The sequence below is a fragment of the Lacerta agilis genome, chromosome 1 (assembly GCF_009819535.1).
Source record: "Lacerta agilis isolate rLacAgi1 chromosome 1, rLacAgi1.pri, whole genome shotgun sequence".
Lineage (NCBI taxonomy): Eukaryota > Metazoa > Chordata > Lepidosauria > Squamata > Lacertidae > Lacerta > Lacerta agilis.
The window spans coordinates 84,606,373-84,626,554 of record NC_046312.1 but is presented as its reverse complement, the minus strand read 5'-3'; the positions used below and the strand labels follow the sequence as shown (position 1 = coordinate 84,626,554).

The 20,182-nt window shown below is 46.5% G+C and overlaps 1 protein-coding gene across 12 annotated transcripts in view; it reads right to left on the bottom strand.

The window, feature by feature from the left end:
• The window catches only part of TNS1 (tensin 1), a 286,343-nt gene that overhangs the window by 244,897 nt on the left and 21,264 nt on the right, over positions 1-20,182 (bottom strand). For 2 of the 12 annotated variants that reach the window (XM_033161346.1, XM_033161418.1), the window contains exon 1: positions 1,763-1,950. The exons of the other annotated variants lie outside the window; for them this stretch is intronic. In XM_033161346.1, coding sequence (XP_033017237.1) covers positions 1,763-1,843 — 81 coding nt within the window. In that variant the 5' untranslated portion in view covers positions 1,844-1,950. Of the gene's footprint in view, positions 1-1,762; positions 1,951-20,182 lie in introns of those variants that run through there. 12 annotated transcript variants of the gene reach the window in all.

The following is a 20,182-nucleotide window of genomic DNA, read 5'->3' as shown; positions in this document are numbered from 1 at the left end:
TCGTGAGTCTATCCCTCTGCTTGCTTCTGTTTCTTTAGGGAGACATCTAAAACAGAACAAAAAATCTGCCACTGTTTCTCCGCTCGCTTTGCGAAGATCAGCAAGAATAGCTCACATCTTTATTACTTTGGAGTAACTAATATGAGGTAGTGTTGGAAACAGACCCCAACAACACTGGCTCTTCCACCCAGATTTGAGAGCCTCCTGATCCATCGCCACTCTCTCCCCCTGAAAGGCCACTTCAGAACCCAGGCCAATTTTGGCAGTTGCAGAGTTCCCCCCCCCCACTCCCACTTCTTCTTGGCTTCATTCTGTCCTCCAACTACCCACCACCTTCCCCCCCCCACGCCTTTGGGACCACCCAAAGCATCGCTATGGCAACAAAGCGATGTCACAAACAGCGGGTTGTAACTGTAGGGACCAGGCAGACAGGCTCCGCTCTGGAGAAGCAGAGTTCTCTTTTCATGCAAATGTTTGTCCGATTAGTTATGTCCCAAAGCCCATTCCCCCCCCCTTCCCAGGCTGAGCAGCTACGGAGCAAATCCTGCCTTGTTACAAATGGGTCTCAGGGTGGCCTTCCAAGTCACTGGGCCCAACTGTATCAGGATCTGGCCAGCAGGATTACTAGACGAAGTACTGGAAGGAAGCACAAATAATGCTCTTTAAAAACAGAATTATTTTTGGCATCTCTGTTTTCCTGCCCATGGAAGCACCTAAACTCTGGTATTTCCCCATTGGCTGCTTCTCTCCCATAACAGGGAATGCCTTTAAATCAGAAATCTTGCACAAGCCACGTGCAGCAGGTTACCTGACCTACAGGACATGGAAAAGAAATAGGCGGCCGGAGATGATCCTAGCTTCGACACTCACTCGTGTACAGCAAGTCACATGCACATCTCCAATATGATCCATCATGATGCCTGGAAGGGGCTTAGATCATCCAGATCCTATCGGTGCCACCATCGTGAGTCCCAAGATGCAACTGCAAAACACCTTTCTAGCCTAGTGGGTGGTCTCCAATATGTCATCCTCATGTTTCCACAGTTCCAAATACTCATCCACTATCTGCATTAATAGATCGCCTCCAAATGACCATAGAGGCTCTCTCAGTGAGCACAGTTCGTTTTGCCCTCCCTTTCGCTGCAAAGCCGGTAAAGAAAGGAGCAAGCGATCTGGTTCTCACAAGCGCCGGAAAAACAGTGAAAAGTCAATTTCCCCCTCACGTGAAAACGAATGGCATTTTAAACAGGGGAGAAAGGAAGAAAATGCTTCTAAGCCCGACATCCCCGGCTTCCCTGCAGTGTTCTCCAGTGGCGCTGCGAGCCGGATAGCTGGACATCTGCTTCCCAGCAAGCATCAAAGGCTTTCCTTGCAAAGTCACATCCAGATGGAATCCTTTAGGAGGGCTTTCCTCTCCTTTTCCAGATCCTCGTCTCCCTTTCCAACCCCTGAGAGGCAGAGCCTTTGAAATCCATCCATCAACTGGCATTAACACATGGATGCACACACGCACACGCACACACACACACACACACACAAACAAACACAAAGCTCTCCCACGACATCCCCTCCTTCCTCCTCTACAGTTGCCCTGTTTGGAAATGCGGTCAAAAGTGGAACGAAACACTCCAGCCCAGTAACTGCAACCCCTCCACCAGAAGCCCGGCTTCGCTTCGCAACACAACCAAAAGCAAGCAACTTGGGAGTCAGGCGGGGGAGGGAAAGGATGCTGCGGGATGTCGTCCGAAAGACATCTACATACCCAAAGCATGCAAGACAGGCAAACCCAGGTCATCCTGTCACCAGATCGGCCCTTTGGGAGACTCAGTGAAACCGACAGCATAACAGCATCAGCTCAGCACATCCTCCGCGCAGCCAAGGGGTAGGAGGACTAGGCAGAGGCAAGGAGAAAGTGCAAGGCTGTCCAGCCAACAGCAACGCATGGGCATGTGCCTCCCTGCCGCTGCTGCTGCCTCTTCGCCTTTCCCTTGCCTGGTGTCACCGTCCGTGGATTCCTCTCTTTGCTTCTTCTTGGGTCAGCTCCTTCACCTCCAAAGGAAAGGGGGAGGGGCGGTGCCTTTGGAGAAACCCTCTCTTTATGGCTGCAGACCCCTCCCCTCCAGGCCCCTCCTCGGTGGGCAGCTGCATAACTTTGCCGCGCTTTTATATAGTTTAATGGTTGAAAGGCTGCCGAGTTTCAGCTGCAGCCCCATCCCCACAAGAGAAGCAAAGGGAGGAGGAGGTGGTGGCGGCGAGAGAGAGAAATGAAACACACTGCTATGCTCCTCTGGGGGAAGCTGGGGCTGGCTAAGCACGAAAGGACACTGAAGTCATGTTCGGGAGTCTAGCAGATTTAGACCCACAACCCATGAGCAATAAAATGCTTATTGTGGAATCCTTATTGTCTCTGAACCAGCGGCAGGCGATCTGAGCATAAAATATTACAAAAATCAATCTCCAGGACTGACGTCTTCTGGGAGTGTCATGCCATCTCTCAATTTGAACAGCACCTAGCATCGTTTTGGTGTTAAATGAAGACTAGCTTATAGCAGCAGATATTCATGCCAAAGGCTTTGATTGTTTACTCTTTTTAAGTCATGGAATTTGGTTCCTGGCCAGTCACTATTTATGCCAAAAATTGGCATTTGAGTTAAGTTCTACTGCAAAAGCAACCAATTCACCATGAATTCACTTGTAGGGCTTAGGTTTGGGGGATGGAGAGAGCTCTGGATCTTTTGGCTGCATTTCTTTTAACATGCGTATGCAAGCACAATTGTTGCAGTCTAAATGTCAACATCAGATATCTGAATTAGGATTTTGATAGACTTTTTATGCCAGAAATCATTATGGGGAAGTTTACTTTTTGAAGACAGGGATTAGTACAGCCCATGCCCTATGCTATGTGGAAATGTAAAAAGGAAGAAAGTGCTTGAAAAAGAGATAAATACCTATTCTCTTACAGTAATTGGTTTTGGAAACTTGCCGAATGCATTCTGTTTCTGGAAAATAAGGTGTGTGCATTAACTTTCCTGCATTTTTTGCAAGCACCTTAAGACAGGTGGACACATTCATACTCTCTGCCCCCTCAAAAAGCAAGGCTAATTGGCTCTTGGTTTCAGCCTTAAAAAAGTAAAGGGACCCCTGACCATTAGGTCCAGTCGTGTCCAACTCTGGGGTTGCGGCGCTCATCTCGCATTACTGGGCGAGGGAGCCAGCGTACAGCTTCCGGGTCATGGGGCCAGCATGACAAAGTAGTTTCTGGCGAACCAGAGCAGCGCACGGAAACACCATTTACCTTCCTGCTTTTGATGTGCTTCCGAACTGCTAGGTGGGCAGGAGCTAGGACCGAGCAACGGGAGCTTACCCTGTTGCGGGGATTCGAACTGCCGACCTTCTGATCGGCAAGCCCTAGGCTATCTCTAAAATCCAATTCCTGCCATACACAATACCCAACATAGAGAAACAGCCGTCAAACCACATTGCCCCAGGTTAATGTGCCTCTAGGCCCTAGGCCAGAGGCTTTCAACCTTTTTGAGTCCATGGCTCCATTAACCAACAACATTCTTTCTGCGGCACCCCTATGGGGATCAGAAGCCCAGTTATGTCACCTCTTGCCTGCAGAGCTGGCAGCCTCTCACCCTTTTTTGAACACCCTCCCTTGTGGAGTGTTCCCCCAGCCTCATTTCCTCTCCACTCTCCTTGGGAGTACTCCGGGCAGCTGCTACTGCTGCCCCTGGTCTCTGAGCTGCCCACCCCCTGCCCCAAAGAGAGATTCCTGCTGGAAGCACCATTCACCTACCTAGCTTAGTCAGGGCTGCTACAATAAACCGCTATGCAAGGCTTGGGGAGGCAGAGATGTGAGAGAGCATCAGAGGAGGGAGGGAAGGAAAGATGGACATAGGCTAGTGTTGCCCACGGCACCCCTGACCATCATTCAAGGCACACTGGTTGAAATCCACTGCCTCAATTGTGGGATGTAAACACAGAGCAGCCAAACACAACACTCCTAGAGAGGACATCATTCCCACATCAATATGCAGAAGAGAGGCAACTCCTTCCATTCACAGTCCACTTCCTGAAACTAGACAGTAGCATGAGACTGAAAGAAGAATATAACCTTGCTACAAATAGGCGAGTTTGCACACACAAACCAAGGACAACTAGCTGGAAGAAGAAGAAGAAGAAGAAGAAGAAGAAGAAGAAGAAGAAGAAGCCTTAATTTGGCAAATCTGGAGCAGCTGAATTGACCACATGGGTCCTCCTCACTCTCCTACTAGCTCATTGCTGACTGTTCTTTTTTCTTGGGCTTCCTTGAGCCTGCTGCCTTGGCGTTGCCAGGTCCTGCCAATTGAGATCACTTATTAAAAACAGCTTGGGCCTGGAAATGTGTTTCCCCCTGAATGGCCATGCTTACATTTGGTTCATATTTCCTTCCAGCAACACACAGAATTTGGTTTACGTTCGATTTCCAGATTAGACAAGCCTTGGAAACGCAGCAGGGGGTGGACCAGTGATTGGCAGCTTTGAAAAAAAAAGGAGTAAATGTGGGGGAGAAAAGAGAAAAGCTTTGAGAGAGAGAGAAAGGGACAAAGACTTAGGTGGGTTGGCTGATGTGCTGTACAATCTTAACTGAGCTAAAAGACCTAGACCTATGAGCCCTGAAATTGATATGGGGAGGGTCTGTACTGTAGCTCACTGGCAGAACACATTCTTTGCATCCAAAAGGTCCCAGATTTAATCACCGCCATCTCCAGTTTAAAAAGGATCTCAGGTTAGCAGGGCTGCAGAGGAAAATGCCTGAGTCCTTGACAGCTGCTGCCAGTCAGAGTAGACCATACTGAGCTAGATAAACTAATGATCTGGCTCTGTTTAAGGCAGTTTTATATGTCCAATTATTGGCCAATAAATGCAGCCTTGCAAATACTGTATGCCTACAGACATTCCTAGTCTATATATACCTACACTTGTGGGAGGGTTGAAGAAGAAAAGTGAAGTGGGGAGGGACAGAGAGAAAATGAGAAAGATAGCTGGCATGCAAACAAGTTGGTCCCAAGCCTTAGGCTGGGACAAAATGGTGAACCCCAGACAACAGTACCACTATAAACAGCTCACTAGAGCTTACCACATCAGGACAAAGCCCAGTAGGCCCAGTTTATCCCTGGATTTAAGGATTTCTTTCAGAATATGTCAGTGTTTCCTGTACACCAAGGGAGCAAGCTCAACTTATTGCCACACACAAAAATGGCAACCACACATTTAGCTCTCCATCTCCTTCCAGAACATTCTAAAAGAATTTACCTATCTCAATGTCACTGCCATCACATACTTCCCCCCAGCCCTGTTGCCAGCAGCCAATGATGTGAACTGTGGTGGTAGGAAAACTCAGAAATGTCATGCCATGGGTTAAGTTCTACTAGACATTATGAACCAGGAGCTAAACACTGATATGATCAAAGTGCAGCTACCGCTGGACGGGCCTATGGACATTTTCCATGCTGCTGATTTCTCCAGGTACAGGACTCTCAAGGAACTTAAAGGCAGCATCCAAGACATCTCAAACATTTGATCCATTTAACAGGAGATTTTACTTTTGCCATGTATGTCTCAGGTTCTGTTGTGCTACCGACACAAAACAGGAAGTCCTAAGGTACACCACACCAGAGATAGTCAGGGTACATATAAATTAATATAGGCTACATTCACACCATCTATTTAAATTGTTGTTGTTGTTGAAGCACTATGACACCACTTTAAACAGCCATGGCTTCCTCCAGAGAATTCTGGGAGCTATAGCTTGTTTAAAGGTGCTGAGAGTTTTTAGGAGACCCCTATTCCCCCTCACAGAGCTATGACTCCCAGAGTTCCTGTGAAGAGGGATTGGTTGTTAAAAGCCATGCTGGGAACTGCAGCTCTGAAATGGGAATAGGGGTCTCATTGAATTCTTTGGGGGAAGCCATGACTGCTTAAAGTTCTACTGTAATGCTTTAAATGGATGGGGTGAATGTGGCCATAATCACACAAATGGGATTCCTGCAGAGTTGTGGCATGAAAATCCTAGGTGCCTATGGAAACATCTCTTAAAATCAAGTACATCTGGTGCTTCTGTTAATTAGTTCATTTATACAGTTGCCCCACTCTTTCTCACATTTTCAAGACCAGGTTAGGGCAAGAGACATGTCGTGCCAGAGTCCGGTCCATTTGCTGTGCTCCCTGACGCAATGAGACCTTCCAACAAAACCAGAGGCGGCGGCAGGCCTGGAGGACGAGGGACCCCACTTGCCAAGCCCTGTCTGTGAAACCACAACAATGCCGCCTTTTATCCGGTACCACAGCAGGGGAGAGAGGAACCACCACAGCTCTGCCTTTCCTTTCCCTCTGCTCCTTCCAAACCGCAACCCCAGCCACGCCAAGCCCCAGCATGGAGGTATCAGTCAATGAAATGGCTTTGCAGATTCTGGTGGATAAAACCCAGATTTTGGCATCTTTAGGGAATTGAATGGTCTGTCATCCAAATTAAAGAAATCTTAGTCAATTAATTGCAGGGGTTTCATTTGTTTAATTGACTAATCAATTGTTTGGGTTGAATATGTCATTGTTATCATCCTGGCATCAAGTTGGGGCTTAATTCATTTGCCCAGGCTTTCCAAGTTTTGTAAGCTGATTAGGGCTTAATCTGCTCTGTTGTTTTCAGCTGCTTTGTTTGTATCATTATTATTTCATTATTTGGTTTAGTTGTTTTACTCTGTGTTCTGTATATTGCCCTGCTATCTGTACTGACGAATGTCAGATTCTACACGTTTTAAAAAAATAATTAGATACTTATTTTTATTTGTTTAGCGGGAGAAATTCTCAATCATTTTATATTCAAAAGAAGTTAAAACTGATTTCTAAAATAGTAATAAAGTACAATACAATACAGTAATAAAAAAACAAAATCAATGTGAGTAAACAGTGAAACCACTAGAATTTGTGTGGCACTATATTGTTTTTTTTTTTCATTGAACACTCTTTCTGTATATTTTCTTTAAATAAAAAAATATTGTATGCCTTAATTGCAATTATGAAATGTATCAGCTCCTTCTTTCTATCTTTTCGTTCTCTTCTCCTTCTCTCCCATTTCTTGTCCTTTCCCCTCTTTTTCTTCTCTTTTGCTCTCCTCCCATTATCTTAAAGACATGCTGTATCTTTTTCGATGGACCTTACACATGGGCGTAACCAAGGGAGGGCAGGGGGCAGCTTTCCCCCCCCATCAAGTAAAACAATAGAAATACTTAACTAATTGACCAATCACATCGGTTCTGCCTCCCCTAACAAAAATCCTGGCTATACCAATGACCTTACATGACTTTTACTTTTTGATGACCTGTTGCCATCTATGTCTTTTCTTACTATATATGTAAAAGTGTGGTGTTGTGGAGCCAGTGTGGTGTAGTGGTTAAGAGTGGTAGACTCGTAATCTGGGGAACCGGGTTAGCATCTCTGCTCCTCCACATGCAGCTGCTGGGTGACCTTGGGCCAGTCATACTTCTCTGAAGTCTCTCAGCCCCACTCACCTCACAGAGTGTTTGTTGTGGGAGAGGAAGGGAAAGGAGAATGTTCGCCGCTTTGAGACTCCTTCGGGTAGTGATAAAGCGGGATATCAAATCCAAACTCCTCTTCTTCCTTTAAAAAACGTGTTTTTTTTAAAGGAGGAAACATAAAAATCCTGAAGCAAACGTATTTTGATGTTCTTTTGGTGGAGACATAAATGTGTGGGAGCAGACATGTCTTAGAAGCATTTGCTTCTGTTTGACAGGGAAGAAGAAATGTCTCTTCTGATACTGTGTTTCTATTTTAATTATTTAAAAAATCAAAACAAAATCTGCTGTCCACTTAACTGGGATACCTTATCAGTCCATCAAGAGTGATTTTTTTATTGTTTAACTCTAACTCGTTAAATATTGGAACTCCAACCTATGGGCACTGGGAGCATACCTAGACTCACAAAAGGCATATATATCCCAGCATGCCCAGTGCAAAATGGATTTGGAAAATGGGGGGGGGGATTCCCTTTAAACCAGCCTTTGCCTGATTGGGACTGATAAGAGTTACAGGCCAAAGCATCTGGAAGGCACCAGATGGGTGAAGGCTGCCTTAAGCAGGGCTACTCTGTAAGTAAGAAAGGCACCCTGGAGAACTCAGCAGCCCATTCAAAGGATGCGAGTAGCTAGGTTCCCAGGTCTTAAAGAAATGGGAGTGCCGGATCACCTCATTTGTCTCCTGAGAAATCTCTATGTGGGACAAGAAGCTACAGTTAGAACTGGATATGGAACAACTGATTGGTTCAAAATTGGGAAAGGAGTACGACAAGGCTGTATATTGTCTCCCTGCTTATTTAACTTATATGCAGAATTCATCATGCGAAAGGCTGGACTGGATGAATCCCCAACCGGAATTAAGATTGCCGGAAAAAATATCAACAACCTCAGATATGCTGATGATACTACCTTGATGGCAGAAAGTGAGGAAGAATTAAAGAACCTTTTAATGAGGGTGAAAGAAGAGAGCACAAAATATGGTCTGAAGCTCAACATCAAAAAAACTAAGATCATGGCCACTGGTCCCATCACCTCCTGGCAAATAGAAGGGGAAGAAATGGAGGCAGTGAGAGATTTCACTTTCTTGGGTTCCATGATCACTGCAGATGGTGACAGCAGTCACGAAATTAGAAGACGCCTGCTTCTTGGGAGAAAAGCAATGACAAACCTAGACAGCATCTTAAAAAGCAAAGACATCACCTTGCCGACAAAGGTCCGTATAGTTAAAGCTATGGTTTTCCCAGTAGTAATGTACGGAAGTGAGAGCTGGACCATAAAGAAGGCTGATCGCCGTAGAATTGATGCTTTTGAATTATGGTGCTGGAGGAGACTCTTGAGAGTCCCGTGGACTGCAAGAAGATCAAACCTATCCATTCTCAAAGAAATCAGCCCTGAGTACTCACTAGAAGGACAGATCCTGAAGTTGAGGCTCCAGTACTTTGGCCACCTCATGAGAAGAGAAGACTCCCTAGAAAAGACCCTGATGTTGGGAAAGATGGAGGGCACAAGGAGAAGGGGACGACAGAGGATGAGATGGTTGGACAGTGTTCTCGAAGCTACTAACATGAGTTTGGCCAAACTGCGGGAGGCAGTGAAGGATAGGCGTGCCTGGCGTGCTCTGGTCCATGGGGTCACGAAGAGTCGGACACGACTGAACGACTGAACAACAACAACAAGGTTCCCAGGTCCCCTCAAGAAAGAGAAGGTGGTGTTTCAATATCCCTCTACACGTGTGTCTTGAAGAGAAAGGGCAAGGGAAACCAAATAAAGCACTTTTTGTGTATTCTCTCCCACCTATATCAATGTCCCTTTGAGTCATTCCGAAAATGAAAGCTGGTAAAACAAGATTCAATATTTTACATTTTGCATTCAAGGCGCTTATCACTGCCAAGTTTTAGGGCTAAACAGTAGGTTTCATTCAGCTCTGTTCAAGAAGTTCTGATTGTAATTGACTTGCAGCTGACATCTTGGCAAGCTTATCCTGATAATTAACTTGCAAGGGAGCTCTAGTCTTGTGTAGCACTTGCAACTCAGCTCATGAAAAGGGCACTTGCTGTGCTCTTCCCAATTGCCAGTAGCGTCATCAACTCAGATGGGACTGGAGAACCTGCTTATCATTGCACTTACGTGAAAACAACTATTTGCATATTTCTGATCAATCATAGTACTCAATTGCACCCAGCCTAGATATCTAGTTAGAGATGGCAACCCCAGAATAGGTTCCTGCTATCATAAAGGAGCCATTTTTATTGACACCATCCCTAAAGGAGGTTCTTGCTAAGGAAAACAGATGCATGCTTCAGATTTCCTCCATGCAAAATGTACACATTCTAAAGATCCTGGGCCAAACATATGACTGAATGTGTTGGATTATACTTCTCTTTTCCTTAGATAGTTTCCACACAGCCTGTCCAAAATGTAACTGCAGTAGATCGGTCCTGAACAGGGTCAGAAAGCTACACTAGATATCCAAGGTCCTCAAGCTCATTCTGTGTTAGAATTTCCTAGAATTCAAATATCCCCAACAGATGCCTCACAGGCTGTGCACACACCCATACATTTTAAGCATATTTAAATCACATTACTACCCAACAAGGAATCCTGGGAACTGTAGTTTGTTATGAGTGCTGGGAACTAGAACTATGTGAGGAATAAACTACAGTTCCCAGGATTCTTCGGGGAAGTCATGTGCTTTAAATGCTTGCTGTGTACGCAGCCACAGTCCCACTGAATGATTTTTAGAGAGTCCACAAAGTCTCTAACAGAGTCACAATTCAGTATGATCACATTGCATTGATATGCCTTTTGTCTTGGGGAATGGGAAAATTCAGAGAAAATCTTGATTTAGAGCCTCGAAACAAACAGTGCTGGAGGCCATAAGGTGGATCCTGAGAGCTCTCTCCCATCCACTTTTTTTTTTGTTCCCTGCCTCCCTCTCAGTTTACAGCTGTGCTATCAAAGAGCCAGCTCATTAAAGCCCTTTATCACCTCATAAGTGCTTTTACTGCTGTTTCCCCTCCTATTAAAAAAAAACTTTACAAAGTGATAGTTGTAGCCAATGCAGTTCATTGCCCAGCTGATCTCATTACATGATGGGACAGCCTCCTCCCACATCCCTGCCCCCAAAGCACAGGGGAGACAGGAAAGAAGGCCACAGGCAACAGTTGCCAAACGGGAGACTTGAAGACCATGCCAATATCTTGGGAAGAGGACACAAATGCTATGCCTCCCCAGTAGCCTGTTCATTCCCTTCATCTCCTATCCTCTTTTGCATGCTGCCTTAAAACAGAGTCGTATAGCTCAGGCGGTAGAGCATGAGACTCTTAATCTCAGGGTTGAGGGTTTGAGTCCCACTTTGGGTGAAAGATTCTTGAATTGCAAGGGTTTGGACTATATGACCCTCCATTGTCCCTTCCAACTCCACAAATCTGTGATTCTGTGTCTTGCCCATGTTGCAGATAGGGGAATGCAGTCAGAGATATATCAGCTTCCTCAGAACCACAGCATCTCATCTCCTACACTAGGGATGGAGAACCTTTCTCAGTACAGTCGTACCTCAGGTTACGTATGCTTCGGATTGCGTACTTTTCGGGTTACGAACTCTGCTAACCCGGAAGCACAACCCAAAGCATGCGCAATTCGCACATGCGCAGAAGCGATTTTTCGGGTTTTTCGAAACGAATTATTCGGGTTACGTCCTTTTCGGGTTACGTACCGTAACCCGGAACGAATTAAGGACGTAACCCGGGGTACCACTCTATAACATTCCCTCATGGGCGACCTTTCAGGGACACATGCCAGGACCAGAAGCAAAGGTGGGTGGAGCAACAGGTGAGACTCTGACAGTTAAAGTCAGAGGCTTCTACATGCACCCATGTTCCACACAAATCTCTCCTCCTTCCCTCCAGGCCAGTGAGAGGCATTGTCACAGTCCAAAGGCACATTCCAGACAGGCAAAAGGTGGGCATGGAGAAGGACTGTTGAGGGGCATAGCCTGGGGTTAGGAATGTGGACTGGGAAGTGGAGAAGGACTGGGAAGACTCCTAAGGGCCAGGTAGAGAGGTCCAGAGGGCAACATTCAGCCGCTGGGCCCAAAGTTCCCCACCCATGTCCTACACCAACACACAATGCAGAAAGGTCAAAATAAAGAGTGCAAATGGTGGGTGGTTACATGAGAAGCAAGTGTTGCATGCAAACAGAAGAAAAAACTACGGCAATATATGCAAAGAACAAAATATAACAACTGCTTGAGGCAGATGGGAGGCAATGCATACAATAGGCTGTCAAGAATGCACTTTCCATCACTTCCAGTATCAGAAAAGCTGGTATTACACCTATTGGTTATCCTGCTTCTACCAAAGGCCTGCAGAACAAGGCTTCCCATTCATCTGCAAGTACAGAAGGAAGGAGGATTTGGTGCCACATCCAGAGACTCCAAAATAAACTAGTGCTGGTCCCTCTCAACTCTTTGGCTGCAAGGTATTTGTTTTTAAAATAACATATTTAAGATTGGATAATTGCAATTTTACAATGGATTAACTATCAGAATTTTCATAACACAATTGGGCACTGATAGAACATTAAGTCACTTGAAGGTGGGAATGATTTACTGTCTAGAACCCTGGAGGTCTCATGCAACAAACCCACTTTTTAGCAAACACTTTCTATTCTCTAGGCTAACAAATCAGGCTGAATGCTCAATAAATAGATCATCTGGAAGTGGCCACAGAGGTACCAAAATATCTAGGGCAGTAACTAACAGCAGCGATGGTCAATTGGTATTCTTATGAACCAGACCAGATGTGACACCCCTCCAAAGTAACATCACATAACACCAGTGGCCCTACAAAACGTGAAAGTATGGCAGGAAAAACACTGCTCAAGTTATTGCATCAATAACTCATGTGCAAAGACGAACAACTACTGTCCATCTGCCTCTTGAAAAGATTGTGCAGGAAGCACATTAGCTACTTCCTAGCTCTGCCACACACACCCCTCCCAATCACGATCTACAATCCAAGTGCATGTGTTCCACTGCTGTGGAGTTCTTACTACTAGTGCCAACTTTTAGAACCTGACCATCCACAAAGAGCTGAGATTGTATGTCAAAACACCCATTACCAGACTATTGCCTGAAGAATAGTGCGATTCCCAAGAAACTGGCCATCCTCCAGCTTACATTGAACAAAGGGAAATACTGAATAAATTACAGAGCACTCAGAACCAGATGAAATTCAAAATGGCAGCTGAAATCAGGCTCCCAAGACGCTGGGACTGTTGGGTGGAATTCTTCCCATGACTTTTGCATGAGCTCCAGGAGAAGAGCAGCATGCAAACATTATAAACAAATGTGAAAGGAGTCCCCCCTCCCCCTCACCACCACCTCTTTCTCTCTTGAGAGATACTCCAACCCAGGGGTCGGCAAACCTTTTCAGCAGGGGTCCGGTCCACTGTCCCTCAGACCTTGTGGGGGGCCGGACTATATTTTGGAAAAAAAATATGAATTCCTATGCCCCACAAATAACCCAGAGATGCATTTTAAATAAAAGCACACATTCTACTCGTGTAAAAACTCGCTGATTCCCAGAACATCCACGGGCGAGATTTAGAAGGCGATTGGGCCACATCCGGCCCCCAGGCCTTAGTTTGGGGACCCCTGCTCCAACCCTATAAGGAGGAAGATGAATACACTCAGGCAATATGTCATCAAAGGGGCAGTAGAATGAAATTTTCAGGCCTATTTGGCTCAACACATAAATGTATCATCTTTTTAAAAAAAAAAATTAAAAAGAGGTCCACTGTGCTCCCCAACCCAGATCCTTTAAGAAGACCCTAATGAAGGTTTCAAATGGGAGACTTCATTACACTCTGGGCATCAAAAGGAGCTGATCCATCCAACAAGACCCCCTTGCTGGGCCAAGAGGCTATTTGGACCCCTCATCAATCAGCACTAGCTCACTAATTACCTTTAATGACAGCCCAGGTGTCCTGTTGTAAGGGCCAAGGAGCCAGCTAGACCAGTGTTTTTCAACCACTGTTCCGCGGCACACTAGTGTGCCGCGAGATGTTGCCTGGTGTTCCGTGGGAAAACATGGGCAGGCGGTTGCGGCACTGGCGGGAGGTGGCGACGCTGCTGCTAGCGGCAGGTGGGCTGGGCGCGTCTCCCCCTCGGCCCACGGCGGCGGCGGGCGCCTTTGACTATGAGCTGCTCCTCCTGCGGCGGAGCCCGCGGAGCGCCTTCCTGCCCAGTGCTCACGTCTTCGCGGGCGGCGTGGCGGACGCGGCCGACTTCTCGTCCGACTGGCTGCAGCTGCTGGCAGGCGGGCCGCGCTGCGGACTGGGCTCGGTGCGGGGCGAGTCCCCGAGGGCGGCGCTCTTCGCCGCCGAGCGCCCGGAGCTGGGCTCGCCGCTGCCGGGAGACGTGGCCTTCCGCCTCTGCGCCATCCGCGAGGCCTTCGAAGAAGCCGGAGTCCTCTTGGTACTGCCCGGGCCGGTGGCTGATGCCGCCGCCGCCGCTACCACCGCGGGCCCGGCCCGCCTGCTGCCAGCCGAGCACCTCCCGCCGTCCTCGGGACTGGCTGAGTGGCGGCTGCGGGTGCAGCGGCAGCCCGGCAGCTTCTTGCAGCTGTGCCGACACCTGAGCTGCGTGCCCAACATCTGGGCACTGCGCGAGTGGAGCAACTGGCTGACCCCCGTGCGCCGTGCGGGGCGAGGCGGCCGCCGCTACGACACCGCCTCCTACCTCTGCTGCCTACCTAGCATTGGGGCATCTGCTGCTACCAATGCTATTTTTCTAGAAAAAGAGGTGCTGGAGCCTGGAACTCATCACGGACGCCTTCCCTCGTTCTCTTATAATGGCGAAGGCGCCCACCTGAGAGGTGCCAGAACTGAGTTCCTGTGGCTGGGGGGAGAGTCCTGACTAGTACTATAGTTGTTATTTATTATTATTAGCCTGGTGGGGCCGGGGCAAGGTGCGCCATCTTCACATGCTCAATTCAGACATGAGAAGAATTATCATTTTTATTATTACTACTACTACTATTATTGTTATCTAATGGTGGTGTGCCTCGTGATTTTTTTCATGAAACAAGTGTGCCTTTGCCCAAAAAAGGTTGAAAAACACTGAGCTAGACCACTTCTTTGCTCCCTCCTGCTCTATAAATCTTAGCCATGGCGCATTCACCAGCATAATGGATCCAGGCTGCCCTTTGGTGCTCTTCTGAGGGGAAGGGTCAAGAGGCAGGGGGGTGAGGGTGCAGTTCATTAGCATGATTTAGGGAATCATTAAGAGGTGTAATGGGGAGAACTGCAGATTAGCCATTATTGCATTCTCCCTCCACCAGGAACGATTCCGGCCACCTAGCAACCAAGAGGCTGGGGGGTGGGGAGAGAAACTGGAGGCACAGGCAATCCCAATTTGCAGTCGCATCGGGCACTCCACTTTTCACCCCTTCTTGCGCAAACTGGCTGTGCATGCGTGCGCTTCTTCATTTCGCCATGTCTCAAAATAGCATGGGGAGCAGCATTTGGGGGACACCCTCTTCCCTCAGATTAGTAATCCGTCCCAATGTAAAGGGAGACCATGCAGTCATTTCAAGGGAAGTCCTCCAGCTTAGTTTATCTGCAGCTGCTGTATCAGAGGGGTGAAATAACGTTTTGCAGCTCAAAGGTCACATTTCCTTGTGAGGGTCCCATGCTGGTGGGGGGCTGGGGCAAAAGCAAGAATAGGTAGAGCAACAAATGCTAATGTTACCTTTCTGCAGGCATTCCCATACCCTTTCTAGGCAAGCAAGGGGCATTATGGGCATTCATGTTCCAGCCAGGCAAAATATATTCAAGGTGCATAGCAGGACCAGTGAGGGGTGTGGCCTGAGAAGAGTTCTGAGGGCCAGAACGAAAGGCCAGGAGGGTCTGAGGCTCCCCAACCCTGTTGTAGCATTTCCCCTGTAAGATGGGTTGTTAACATCAGTCCCAGAAAAGATTTATTTGCCTTTAAGAGTCACATAACCATAACCAAAGGGTCCGCCAGGTTTGGCTTACAATACCCCCACAACATTTGCAGACTGAGAAAAATGACCAATGCCAATCTCATTCTAAGGGGGACAGGACTCAGAGTCTCGGGATCCTGGCCAGTCTTTCCCAACCTGATGCTTTCAAGATGTTTTGGACTGCAACTCCCATAATCCCTGAAAACTGGCTGCCCTGGGCTGGAGTTGATGGGAGTTGTGGTCCAAAACGTTTTGAGGGCACCAGGTTGGCGGAATCTGGTCAAACCTAGACCGAGTGATAAGCATTACAAGGGCTCTGAGCCATCTCTGCGCAAAGGAAACTAAAATGCTAGCCTATTAATTATGCAAATTAAATTTGAATGTGTATTTACTTAGCCTAGATTATTCTGCCTCTAGAGGCCTAACTAGATGTTACAGAGGACGCATGGCTGACACCAAGCTACATCTCCCTGGTAAATGCTAGCAGAAGAAACAAGCAACGTGTGTTCAGTAGGTTCGCTCCACCCCGTTCCACTCCATCTGCCGGCTGGTTAAACTTAGAGAACATCTAAAATTAATTAAAAATTGATTTTGCAATTGGTGCATTAGTTTGCTGCAGTTTTCAGTTTGCATCTTCCATTCCCCACCCCCCTACCCCTTACATAGCTATAATGCGCACCTGAGCAATTTGCATGACGGTTTAAATCACAAGCACTTAAGAGAATCCTAGTGAGACTCCTGCAAACTGCATGTATACAGTACAGTGATCTGAACAAAAGTCTGAAAACCAAACCTGAAGGATGGCAGATCGCTCAGGTGTTGCTACAGCTCCAGGAACTAGTTCAGGTGATGCAGAATCCCAAAATCCCAGCCTTGCCCCACTCACTGCAACTAGCTACTAATGAATTGCAGCTGGAAAATACTGTCCACAGTTAAGTCTTTCTTTAAAAACAAAGCAAAACATGTATATTGCTGAGAAGATGTGTGGGAGAAATGTAAGTCAGCAGCAGTTATTCAGCCCCCATTAACAGCTAGCTATGCCCTAACATTAAGGTGTGTGTGTTTTTTAAGTACAGGGAAAAACAACAGACCATTGGTCCTTTAGTCCACCTAGCTCAGTATTTATCTACACCGATTGACAGTGTGGCTCTCCAAGATTTCATTCCCCCAGGGGAGCTGGGGGTGTCCCAGGCCTACCTGGGGGAAACTGGGTTCCATTTTGCTTTTTCATCCCAGGGAAACAAAGGAAATTTGGGAGCAGGGTAGAATTGAAATATAAGCATGGTTAACTTTCTGAGACTTTCTACTTTAAGAACATAACATGCACTCACTGTGTATTGGCACACAAAATTATAGTGTTTAATATGTTTATGAAACTTAAACATATAACTGCTTTTATGTAACATTCAAACTATAATTTAGCTTTACTGAAATTTTTACTCTACACATCCAGTGACTGAGATGAAGCAACATGCCATTGCAACCAAAAGTATCTAATCATACCTTAGATTCTGTCAATTTTAGCAAGGGAGAGGGTAAAATAAAAGTTGAAAATAGGAAGTATCAACCTTCGCAAACAAAAGGAAGTTTTCACCATTCAGACTCAAAAACAGTATTCTGCTCATAATGGATAATGCTAATAAGCCTGCAACAGGGGCAAACTAGGTGACATTTTAAATACTTGTTTTTAAGTAACTGTCATGGTGGGGTGGGAAGACTCAGGATTGGGATTACATCACACACAAAAGTTTTGTTTAACCCTTTTGCCCATATGAGAATCCCATCACACACACACACACACACACACCACTTTTCTATTCTTTTTTCTCTTCTCCTAGGTCGTTACGTCTAGAGTAGGAGCCAGATACCACCAGCCAAGATTAGGAGCAGGAGTCCCATCTCCTGACTCTTTGAATTTTATTTATGAACTCGCAGCTGACTCATCTAACCAATATTCCATATTTTTTTATATAACAGAGGCGTGCCTAGGCTCCCATGCACTTGTGGCAAGGAGCTGTATCGTTGCCACTGCCATCTCCCCCCCCCCCCGTCCCTTGCACCCTTGGCAAGGAGATGTTGGGCGCCCAGAACAATGGGGGAGCAGCCTGAGAAGTGCGGAGGGGAGAGCGAGCCTCCTAGCCACTCCAAGCCAGAGTGGAGAGGCATGATTTCTGCGGCCCCCCGCCCAGGCCCTGCATCCTTGGCAGAGGCAAACCCAGCCAATCCCTAGCTACACCCCTGTTTTCTAAGTGACCATAAGAACTAAAAAAAACAACCACTTCTTTATACAAAATCAAAGATCTTCTGGCTGCCGAACCTCCCACCAGATGTCAAAAAGAACAACTACCAGACTTTTAGAAGACATCTGAAGGCAGCCCTTTTTAGGGAAGCTTTTAATGTTTGATGGACTACTGTATTTTAGTATTTTGTTGGAAGCCACCCAGAGTGGCTGGGGAAATCCAGCCAGATGGGTGGGGTATAAATAATAAATTATTGTTATTATTATATTGTCTAAGAGCCATTGATATTCATCCACTGATTTGCCTAGTTTTTGTTGAAACCCCTTCTAATGTTGGCAATCACAACCCCACATGGGGTTGTGGGTACGCTGTGTTAAGCAATGGTCCATGTAAAAGTGTTATGCAATGGTTCATGTAAAAGTTTTTGACCGCTATATTTCACAAAGGTTTAATTTGAAAGGGTAAACAAAAAGTGCTCTACCTATTTCTTCCAAAGGGCAAGTACCAAATTGGGAAGAAGAGACCTCCACAAATGCTTATCTGAGTCCCCTGGCAAAAAGAAAGGATTCAAATTTAACAGATCAGTTTTGTGAGCTGAGAAGTCCTGGCCTTTTAATACAGTCCTCCTGCAGAAGGGATCACCAACTGGTGGACCTGAGGCTACTCCTCACCCTCCAACAGATGGGTATCATCTGTCCCACTAGTTGCCAACCCAGAAGCACAGGGGTAGTGTTGATGGACAGGCAGCAAGTACGTTTTAGGGGGTGATATTGCGGAACCTTCTTGCTGAAATGGACCGCCAATAAAATTCCTTCCTGACTAGAATCCTAGGGCATTCCACACTCCTGATCATTCCTCTCCTCCTCTTCTTCTGTGTCCTTCCAACCCACTGTGTCCTTTTCCAGAGGAGGCAGCTGGAACTGTGCACAAGATTCAACAGAGAACCACTGCTATTAATATTGCTCTATCTGCAGAGAGGCTCTGGGATGCCCCCACAGCACCCCATTATTCTCTTTCCTAATTGTCCCTAAAATTCTGTTTTCCATTTTTGACAGCAGCAATGTATCACTGCAGTGTTTTGTTTTGTCCCGTCCCCCCCCCCCCATCTATGCAGTCCACAGAAATTCCAAGGTCTCTCCTCGCAGCTCCATCCTGATGCAGGTTCGCTTCAGGAGAGACAAAAATGACCCCAACACCCTGCTAAGACCTGCCATTTCCTTGCTCCTCCTCCCGCTTACCAAGAGGATGGTTCACCGTGCTCGCCACCTAACACCTTTTGACTCTTCCATCTCCTGATAATCTTACCTTGATATCTGTGCCTGGGGATTGGCCCCCTTCTCTGTGAGGCCTTGATATGAAGTAGAATGGAAGAGGCAGGGTTTTTGAAGGCTTCCGCTTGGCTTTCCCACACATCATTGTGAAACAACTCCCCTTTGAGGAGAGCTTACAGCATTGGGGGCTTTTGAGTTTAGAGAAAAAGCAGATCAAGAGGCAAAACAATAGATGTGTATAAAATTATACGCATGGTGTTGAGGAACTGGATAGTGAGATGTCCCCCATAACACTAAAACATACAGTAGGGCCATCCAATGCAGCTGAATGTTGGAAGGTGGAAAAGAAAGTGCACCACAAAGTTAAACTATCAATTTTGCACCCACAAGAGTAGAGCTGTGCCATATCTGGTTTTCAACATTATGATATATCAGCAGCTAAACATCACAATATAATGATGTATCACAATGTCTGAAATAAGGGTGGAGCTATGCAGGGGCATTGGCTAGCTTCATGGTTTTTCCCACATTGTGATTTTTGCATCACACACAGACCATGATTTGTGATATATTGCCAGATCAAAATTATGCAATCGATATCACGATATGGACTTCAAAACAGTTTTCAACAATATATCAATATATCCCCCAGCCCTACACACAAGAGGCAGTGATGGCCACCAACTTGGATGGCTTTAAAAGAGGGATTAGGCAAATTCATGGAGCAAAAGACTATGAGTGGCGAACGAGCCATTATGGCCATAGTCTACCTCCATTGTCAGAGGCACTATGCCTCTGAATACCAATTGCTGGGAAACACAAATGGGGAGTGTTCTGTTACAGTTGGGTTCTGTTTGTGGGCTTCCCATAGGCATCTGGTTAGACACTAGGATGCTGGACTAAATGGCCACTGATGTGATACAGCAGGGCACTTCTGTTCTTATTAAGGGGCTCATGTAAGAGACATAGTCACACAAGCGACACAAGCACACAGAAGACCAACTGCACTGAAACAGCAAACTCTCAGGCATAGCTGAAGAAGATGGAGGCAATGCAAGGACCAAGCACCTGTGTTTGTAACTCTAAGAACTGTTACAGAAATAAAC